Raw genomic sequence first — 10,569 nt, 5'->3', positions numbered from 1 at the left:
GACCAAATTGGTTTAGGTGAAAGGCTTAGAACTTCGTAAGTGCGGTCCTTAAAAAATACGCATTGGAACAGGGTGTGAGAAAGAGCTACTGAAATCAGGCACACAAAACTATGCTGTTGGTCACTGATCTTTTTTATAAAGTTCCGAGGCTCCTAAAGGAGGCGTTACGGTTTTTGCAGGAGTAAATTACATGATTACATGAATGGGAATCTAAATCAAATAATTTCTTGAAGACATGAAAAAATTTCCTGATCAAGTTTGAGACATGTAGATGTGAAATCGGAATTAAGTTAGTGAATTTCAATAAATTGAAATCCTGGATGGAAAGGAAAGTGGTAACGTATTACTCAAAATTCTTCTTGGAAAATAGAAAATGCAAGCGATCATTAGAATGATTGTATAACTCAGGGAGCTGTTGATGAAGAGATTGCGCCAGCTGGAAGATTTTTAAAGTTGACAGTAAAGAACTGACTTCTTTGCATTTTCTCAGGATTATAATAAAAGTGTTTAAGTCTTTATCAAGTTTAGGAGAACAAGAAAAAGTTGTGGCCAATGGCCTGCTTCATTACCAGAACAATTAGACTTATTCGCCCAAACTTTCGCTCACGTTAAGAATTATTCTTAATGTGATTTTCCACTCTTTCTTTCCACAATAACTTATACATCATTGAAGAAAATGATGATTGAAATACAACAAAAACCTGCGCATAAGAACCCAGGTTTTTTCAAGCTAGCCTTCATAGGTTCCCATATAAATGGTGTTTACTCTGGAATTAGGCCACCTAGGTTCTTCATCAGGTTCTTAATTTCTATTAAAAAACAACTTGTACTCATGGGTGTAGCCTTTACTTTGAATCATTCAAACATATTGAATGATTCTAGTCTGCAGAACAGGCGTAATTTTTTTTGCGTATTTTAGGCGAACAGAGGCGAAAGCGAGGCGAGGGCGAAGCACGAGTCGCGCGCGAGGGGAAGAACCGCCCGCCTCGCTTTCGCCTCTGTTCGCCTAAAATACGCAAAAAAAAATTCGCCTGTTCTGCAGGCTAGAATCATTCAAACATTTTTGTTACCTTTTTTCGTATGGCATGTGATGTACTGTATTATATCTGAAAAAAACTCTATACATGTAGTTTGAAGATAAGAACCCGTATTGAGATTTTAGCCTAAAATGGTCTTTATGTGAAGGGTGCTTAACTGGGAAATTGTAGCCTAACAGGTTCTTACACGCGCGGTTTTTACTGCATTGATGATAGTGAAGATGATGGCAATGAGGTCGAGGAAGATCATTCATCTGTTTGTAAGTGGTAAGTGATCAGGTGTCAGTGAACTGTTCTCTGCAGTTACCATAACGATATGGGTAATTTGCCCAATTTCATCTTGTGTAACACTCATTGTGATCACTAAAGGAGCTACATCACTGTTTGCGTATCTTGAAAAGTCAAGTCTAAATTTTTCAAGCTTGTCATTTGTAATCCGTGTTAATCTTCTCCATCCTTAACCATCCGTGTTCCTTTATGGTGTATTATTATCTCTTTGCTGTTTTCTACCTTAGTAAACTACTATTTTAAGGTAATTTTGTATGTGACTGGTCAAACATAACTAAAAAAACTGCAACTGAGTTCCTTTAATAAAAACAAAGGTCACAGTATTGGTAAGGCAACCCAACAAAAGCTCTCTGTTACACAATAACACATTGTCCACCAGTCATTCCGCCACCATCAAAGAAAGAACTTTTTACGGCTAGTATCCATCTCTTTTCTCTGCAAAAAGACAGTAAATTATATGAGGCCATTACATAACCAAGGGAAATTTTAAAAAAATTGGCAACTTTGGGTTTTGCATTTCTGTTGTCAAGTACTTTGGATTCAAAGATGTCATACGGCTGCCCCTTCAGCACAAAACAAGAACGTTTTCTTGCGGAAAAGTGAAATGTACAGAGTACAGTAACCAAGCCTCCCTTGTAAAAGATCTTTCAATATTTACTTAGAACAATATTCCTCTCCTTTATACAAGAAAAATCACATCTCAACTCTCTCCCCCCCTCCTGCCACCGCCTCTGTTGAGGACAGGTACATTCACAACGGAAAAGGTGTTCTTACAATACTGAGAAGATACATGTTGCAATTAAGAAGGTAATTCATCAAAGTGACTACATGTATGAGCCACTGAACTCAAAAACTGAATTATGTACAGGTACAGGCCACTGAACAGAGTTCGTTTTAAAACACTGGTCAAGGGGTCCACTCACATGCAATGATTTCTATTTTTCACTACCTCACATGCACACTAAAGAGTACATGTACATTGAAAGTTGTATTTTGACAAGATCATTGCTTGATCATAAAAACTGTGGGTGTCACAGAGATCATTTCGAGTTCTTCCTGGTACTGTTGTCCAAAATGGGAAAAACAGTTTGTTTGGTGAAATGTGCTAGTTTACTGCACCTGTTAAATAAAACCGCTATCGAATGTTTGAACAAATCTAAGGATAGAAAATGTACAAACCAAGTCTATCTACCTACTACAGCAGCATTTGCTACAGTTATGATAATCATGGTGTACAGAACATTAATTTATTTTTAGGCTGTGTTCACATTTGATGCCCAAACACTGGTGCATGGGCATCGGCACAAATTAGCATTGTGTTCAGGCACTGGGTACTCCGAGTACCCAGTACCATTTTGTGACTGAGCACAAGGTCCAGACCTTGCACTCCACACACGGGCACTGCGCCTGAATTCTGGTGTGAGTACTTGTAAAAATGGTTTGTTCACATAACTGACCAGCGAGAATTATCCTCGTGCACACTCAAGTGTGAATATAGCCTTAGTGTTATGGACAGCACTAGCAATTGAATAGAACAAACCTTGTGAACCCACTCATATTCTCCGAACTTGGAATCAAAAGACCCTCTTTGTAAAGAACGGAGTTTGAGAGTAAACCTAGGTCCCAGTTCCTGGAGTCCAGCCTTCTTCTGATTCTTGAAAATATATCTACAAAAAATGAAATACCGGTACCACTGTCAAATAATTATACTACGCCCCTTATTAAGCAGCCAGCCATCCTCCGAAATCATTGTCAGTAAAATACTGCAAACAAAACCCCTATTAACTGGCCACCTCTATTTAGTGGCTGTGGCCACCTTTTGGTCATAGCGATGAGGGTTTTCCTGTTTTCTTTACACCTATTAAATGGCCACCCAAAATTACAAACATGTACATGTAGTTTGGCTTTGTTTTGGAACACTGGTGATGATAGATAAGTCATAAATAGAAACAAATGCCCAATGAAATCATCTAAACACATGTTTATCATGATTGCCTAGATTTGATTCCATGTTCGCTAAGCAGTTAAGCCTTATGGTGAAAAAAAATCTTCACAGTACACCAACCCCTATTAAGCGGCCACCTCCTGTTTCCCTGAGGGTGGCCACTTAATAGGGGTTTGACTGTAGAAATACCAAAAAAGACACTAATTTAGTAAGAAATTAAGAGAAAGAGACATTTTCACTTTACTAATATTAAAGTAAGCAGTAAAGTACTTTCAAAGAAAGGATTAAAAACAAAAAATTTAGAGATGACAATAATTTTTTCTGATTTACTGTATTTCTTGGGTTTTGATTTTTTCTCATGATTAAAATAACATTTTCTTACACATGTAGATGTACATTACAAAGTTTACATTGCAACATATTTACATTGCATCGAATCCTGCCACTTTTAAGTTGACTATTTGGCCACAGATGCTGCAAACCTATCAGTTAAGTTTACGAACTCACAGTTCACAAATGCAAAACTGATTACTAGCCACTGACAAACAGAAAAATTCAAATGTAAAGTTGGACTTCTGTATAGGTGAAGCCAAGTGGCCCATCAGGCCGGTGCTTATCCCGGTTTCAGCAGCACTGAATGCGATGCTAGTCCATTGCAGGATTACCCCCAGCATTAAGTTTGCTGGTGCTCATTTATACACCTGGTTGGAGAGAAGCACTGCCAGAATAAAGTGTCTTGCCTAAGAACACAATGTCTCTGGCCAGGGCTTGAACCTGGACCCCTCAATCTGGAGGTGAGCGCACTAAACATGAGGCCATTGTGCCTCCACAAGCTTACATGTACTTTATTTTCCATCAAAAATTTCACCCTGATAATAATTACATCTACAGGTAAACTAGTCAATACCCCCTCTTGGAAAAAGGTCCCAATAACTTGAGACTCCATGAAAATACAAAACTGAAGCAGAGTCTTGTCTTCATAATTTTACCATGCATACAATAGGAGAGACATACACATTACCTGTGACGTCTAAAAAATATAAAATCCCTTTGATTATGAAATGTGACACACTGTCTGCCTTGAAACTGTGGATCATGAGGAAAGAGGGCTGCCAGAAGGCGGGCAACAGAATGACCAAGTCTTGTACTGAAGTTATTCAGGATGACTTCAGGCCTATGGCTTGTCATACGACCATGGTTCTGCAATGAAAATGTAAACATGCACTGTATTAGTGAGCGTCACTTCAGTGTTGGAGGTAACCTCTTCATGTTAGGGAGGTGTATTGTGAATGAAGTGATCCAGTTTGTGTCCTGGCCGGGGACATTGTGTTGTGTTCTTGGGCAAGACACCACCCAGGTGTATAAATGGATACCGGTGAATTTACTGCTGGCAGGTAACCCTGCGATGAACTAGCGTCCACTCTAGTGGGGAGTAGAAATATTCCCAGTCATAATCTAACACACAAACCAGGATAAGCTACTGCAGGTACTGAAACCCAAACTGTTTCTCCCAAAAGTTCATTATTCTTAACGATATTTAGCTTGAATGTTCCCGCAGTCTTGGAAGTACAGCCCCAATTTTTGTTTTGATTAAAATAAGAGCCCTTTTGAAAATTTGTTTAACTTTGTAAGAAATATCGTTTCATTTAATATTTTGTTAAATTTCATCGAAAAGTTACAAAAAATTGAGACAAGCACCAAAATTTGTTTCCATTCTTTCTGCACAGTACCGTAGGCATTTTCATTATCCAGCTCTTCCCAGATGAATTCATTACAAACAATTTGTATTCAAAAGTACAAAAGGTAATATCAACCTGATTATTATTCAGCAAACTTGTGTAATGCTTGTATCAGGCATGAGATCATAAGAAACTACTCCGTGAGTGTGGTTGGATATGAGATGAAAGATAACCAATGAAAACACTGAACATGATGATGGATGATAACAAGACACCGCATTACCTTGATATCCTTGCCCAATTTAACACTGCTCAATTTGAAGTGTGCAGTAGGTCCATCTGGTAAATGACTTATAATCATGGCATCTAGAGACAGTTAGCTAAGGAGAATCACAAACGAAACACCAGTCTGTATTCTAATTTATCATACAGCTTGTTCTTGTAGCCGATATAACATGTGCTCTGATTGGCTAATTGTAGGGCATTATTCTCCTGTATTGCCCACGGGCCAGTTACAAGCTCAAGGTCAAGGTCAAGGTCAACTTTATTTAGGCAGGGTGGCCCAATCAGCACTTGGCTGGTATCAAAAGGGGCCCTGCGTAAATTAAGACTACATTAAATTTCTATACATAGAGATTAACGTTTACAATTATAAAAAATTAAAAATAAAAACTACTCTCTAAAATAAAGTCTAAGAAGATTTTTAAAAATGGGGAGCGATGTTGCTTCTTTTATTGTAGTGGGTAAATTATTAAAATGAAGCGCACCAGAGTATCTGAAAGTCCTTTTCCCTAGCGTTAACTTGGGTTTCGGCAAGTGCATGTCGTTCCTTTTCCTCGTGTTGTAAGAATGAACGTTGCAATTTCTAATAAAATAATCCGACAAATATGGAGGAGCTAAATTATTTAAACATTTAAAAACTAAAATGCATTTGTGGGCTTTTCTTTGGGTTTCCAAATCCACCCACCCTAACATTTTAAAAGATCCTTCGGTTGTTGCCCTCCTTTGTATAATGCGTGCTGCTCTGTTTTGCAGACGTTGCAAGCTGTTACTGCAACCGATTGACAGCCCATCCCATACCGTGTTAGTGTAATCAAAAATCGGCTGAACTAAACAATTATACACGCATTTAGCAGCTTTTAGAGTAAGGTAGGGTCGTATGCGTGACAGCAGGCCGAGACGTTTTCTTACTCTCTTACAAATCAATTCTACATGTTCATTCCATGAAAGATTCTCATCTAGTGTTTGCAAAGCTTGCAAAGCTTGCAAAGCTTGCAAAAACAAAGCAAAAAGCCATGTAATAAACAACTTATTAACCTTGAACGTTTGGTCTTAACGGGAAAATCGCTATCACTCAGTCAATACGCAAGGTCTCGGTCTAAGATTTTCCTGTAAAGACCTCACTCTCAGTTAATAAGCAGTTAGTAATTTTATTTTAGCAGCACAGTAAGAGAGCACAGTGGCTTAATAGTCAGTACATTGGATCTGGTATCATGAAGAGATCCAAGTTTGAATCCTAGCTACATGTAAGATGTAAGTGTTAGGGACGGACCATTATTTTTTGAGGAGGGGGGAGGGGGTTTGGAGCAATTTTCGGGGGCATTAATTTTTTTTCTCACCTATAGGTTGTGCATGAAATTTTTGGTTGGCAATAAAATGTGCAATATTTTTTTTTTAAAGTAAAACACAGGACCTAAATAGCAAAAAGCACTTGCTTGATTTTTTTTGTTTCCATGGCTCCCCTTGCATGATTTTTTATTTTCAGCAGTTTCTGCTGTGTGCAGGAATTTTCTTTTGGAAATTCCCGAACCACCCCCCGCCTCCACCCCCCTTCCCCATGCTCAAAAACATAACGGTCTACATCTAAATCTACATTTGATTTCATTGGTAAAGTTGTTAGACATAACACCAACGTTAAATATTGTACAAAAGGTTGATTAAGAACAATAAAAATATATCTATACAGTCGAACCTCGATTATCTGTACCTCGATCATGCGAATTTCTTGATTATCTGCACTTTTTCTCTAGTCCCAATTTTGTCATGAATATTTATTAGTCACGATCAAGATCCGTAGCAATATTCTTTCAAAAACTATAGCATTGAAAAGTGCAGTCAAAAGCGAGTTTGTTTTGCTTTTGAAGAGCAAAAGCAGTGCTCGCACGGCTCGTAACTACTGAAGAACACTTGAATGAGTTTTGATTGGCTCAGATGTACAGTAGACCGTATTGTTTCCCAAACGATTTGTAAAAGTGCTGTTTCACGATTAATTATGTTGCTTTATTTAAGCAGTTTTGTTCTTCATTAACGTTGATATTTTCGATTATCCAGACCCTCGATTATCCAGACTATTTTGTCTAGTCCCAACGAGTCCAGATAATCAAGGTTTGACTGTAGCTACTTGGACAGAATAAATATGACGTAAATAAAATAGGGGAAATAACTAAAATACATAAATTAATCCGTAAAATACCTTGAAATCTTAGTCTTAAATGTCTCCAAAGAACTATTTTTAATAATGCCTTGTGGTAATTTGTTCCACATCCTTTAAGTACATGGAAAAAAAGGGAGATTATTTTATAGCGCCTCTCTTTGCCCATTAGTACAATGTATTCAATAAGATAAAATAAATTGTTACTAAAATATTAGAAACAAATACACAATGTACTTCATATCAAGGTTAAAATTCCCACTGGCAAGAGGTAGACCAGTTGGTTATTATTTTTTGAGCACGATCAAGGAGTTAAATTAAACAAACAAAAACTTTGTTCCAAAGACCAAAAGGATACTCGGTAATTTCCTGTCTTCATTGACAACTAAAAGAGCTGTAAATCCTTTCTCTTTTGCTTGAGGAATTATTTTCTTCAAATCCAGACCTTTACGTACACGGACTTCAGAATTAGGGATAATTCTTCTGAGCTCTTCCATGAACTGAACTGTTTTCTAATGATAACAATAAGACAATAAAATAAATGACAACAAACAATTATAAATAATAACTACAGTAATTAAATATGTACATACAATAAATAAGTACTTGCAAAATGAGCAATAATTATATTTTCTCCCTTGTTTAGTTTTGATTGAAACACCCTAGACAGTGATTCATTAAGTTCCAAACACCTCAAAGTTCAACAAAAATATTAAATACTCCAAAGTATGTCAGTTTTTAAACTTTCTTCTCAGTGTATGGAAATGTCCCAAGACACTCTCTTGCGTTTTTGATAATTTACTGAAATGAACCCTGAAAATTTATTCTAGGGTTAACGTTATAGATGGAATTGGTTTGGACATATAACGAGGAAGGTCAGAGAGGAGCACTGTTTTACAGAATTAGAGTGGAGGCCAGAGGGGAGGACAAGATCAAGACATCCCAAAACAACATAGAGGAGAACAGTCAAGGAAGAAAGGCATGCAGTTGGGTAGCTGTCACGAGCGACTGTCAGAGCTCTAGCAGCAAATCAAAGTGGATGGATGCAAGGTCAGAGAGGAGCACTGTGTTACAGCATTGAAGTGCGGGCCAGAGGAGAGGACAAGACCAGATCATCCAAAACAACATGGAGGAGAACAGTCGCAGAAGAAAGGCATGAAGTTGGGTGACAGTCATGAGCGACTGTCAGAGCTCTAGCAGCAAATCAAAGTGGATGGAAGGAGAGTGTCAAAGCTTTATGTGCCTTATGACATGATGAGATCGTTATACAGGTAAGGTGGGAAACACCAAGGAGGTGATCTAATTAACTCAAAAGGGAGATTAAGCAGGATTGCAAAAGATCACAAACTGAACCTAATGTGTCAGTGTCAGTAGTAACAAACCTCATTTACCTACAGCAGTATCTGAGGTGCTCTCCTCTGAAAAGCTCTGCTACTAGGTAAGAAATGATTGGAGAGTAAAGTAATGTACATAAACGTATAGAAAAAAAATTGTGACTTGTTAGTGTTGTCTTAGTGACCTCATTTTCACTGTAACAAGTGAAGAAGGAAGAAATCTTGACAAATTATGTATGGGAAATCACTTCTAATTCCACTTGCTACCACATTATTACCTATAATAATTATTGTTCTCATAACATCACAAGTGACAAATTACGCCTTAATTTTGGCACAAAATTTCCGCATTAATTTATAATTTTACATGTGAAATTACAACATTGCCATGGAAATGTTTGGTGCGAAACTTCTCGATACAATAAATAAGTCAAAATATAAGTCATTTGTCACCCATCATATCAAATGGTACACTCCTTAAATTGAGAAATAATCTTACTTTCAGTTTATCAAAATTGTAATTATTTCACTCATCTAAAGGCTTAGAAAATAATTGTAATTTTGACAACACACACATCTAATTATTTCTAGATTTCACTCATCACCATTTGATTATCCATACCAATTTTCAATAGCCACTCCTTTCGGTCAACTTACCACTTTTGATCTGTCACTTGAGGTTATAAGAACCTTTGGTACCACCTCGCATCTGAAGTATGTTGCTAGCTCATCACTTTCTTTGTCATGTATCACCTGTTCATCAGCAAAGTATATTATTATTTAGGATTTCAAATCCTTGAGGGGTGGTGAATGGTAAATGCGAGACTTTGTGAGAAGGCAAGACAAGCGTTTTTCTTTGCCAACCTGAGACATTTTTTACTTCTTCAATAGCAAAACCAAGACTTCAAAGTGTTTTAAATGTGAACTCAAGACGTTCAGGCTTTAAGACGTTCAGATGTCATTTATGAAAAAAAACACAACAACAACAATAATTCAAGACTTTCTTAGCCTTGCAATAACTTGAGACTGCGAAGCCCCACGAAATTCAACAAACATTTCGTGAGACAATAGTTTTTGAAGGGCCATATGCCAACCCTTCCCATATGTGCCATGTCTATTTTAACAAAGCTTACAAATAATGACACATCACTGCTCAGTTGGGCATTTTCAAAGAACAGCACTGCATGAATTTATAGAATGATGTAACAGTGCAATGACATCACAAATTACCATAAAGTAAACATGGCAGCAACCCTATAAAGAACCATTAAGTATCCCTTTGAGCTTAAACTGTTTTTAAGCAAATTTTCCTTTAAAAGCCCTCTAAAATGTGTACTGCATCTTGTTACCTTACCTCATCATCTTGTGGCTCCACAATGGTGTCATCAACAACACGAGTATTGTCAATAGTTCTTGGAATTTGCTTCGGCTGAGGCTGTCAGTAAAACACAAGGAACACTGTTAGGTTATTAACATTAATATTATTAAAAGTGACTTTTGCAGGACCTCGAAAAACTGTTTTCCTTAGTACTAGTTATTTGCTTCATCTGCCTATTAGTTTCCTAATATGCTTCTGTGTGGCATTGCAACATTTCCTGTCCAACAAAGATCTATACAAGAATGATGAGATGATGCCTTTTTCTGAAATGATAACAGATAGGTGCTGGAGGTAGTTAGGCCATGTTGTAAGGCTTGGGAATATCAACAATGCTAAGGTGTCTTTAATGTGGAGCCCTGAAGGTAGAAGAAGAGATACTGTAGACCCCAAGACAACCTACAATAGCATTGAACGGTTGAGAGTGAATGGTAGAGACTTGGCTTTACCTCGTGTACATAGATTGAAAATGTGGTGAAA

General features: G+C 37.4%; 1 protein-coding gene across 1 annotated transcript in view; it reads right to left on the bottom strand.

Moving 5' to 3' along the window:
• Positions 1-1,609: 1,609 nt before the first annotated feature.
• Positions 1,610-10,569, bottom strand: part of LOC110062353 (ribosome production factor 1-like) — a 9,834-nt gene continuing 874 nt past the window's right edge. Inside the window, exons 2-8 of the mRNA XM_020769227.2 lie at positions 10,069-10,149; positions 9,372-9,467; positions 7,739-7,892; positions 5,233-5,315; positions 4,292-4,470; positions 2,866-2,992; positions 1,610-1,760 (exon numbers count right to left, since the gene is read on the bottom strand). Of these exons, the coding sequence (XP_020624886.1) occupies positions 1,719-1,760; positions 2,866-2,992; positions 4,292-4,470; positions 5,233-5,315; positions 7,739-7,892; positions 9,372-9,467; positions 10,069-10,149 (762 nt within the window). The 3' untranslated portion in view covers positions 1,610-1,718. The remainder of the gene's footprint in view (positions 1,761-2,865; positions 2,993-4,291; positions 4,471-5,232; positions 5,316-7,738; positions 7,893-9,371; positions 9,468-10,068; positions 10,150-10,569) is intronic.

This window comes from Orbicella faveolata, unplaced genomic scaffold, assembly GCF_042242905.1.
Source record: "Orbicella faveolata isolate gen_17 unplaced genomic scaffold, um_ofav_v1 contig_14, whole genome shotgun sequence".
In the NCBI taxonomy this organism is placed as follows: Eukaryota; Metazoa; Cnidaria; class Anthozoa; order Scleractinia; family Merulinidae; genus Orbicella; species Orbicella faveolata.
Note: the sequence above shows the minus strand (reverse complement) of the source record. Positions and strands in the feature narration are given on the sequence as shown.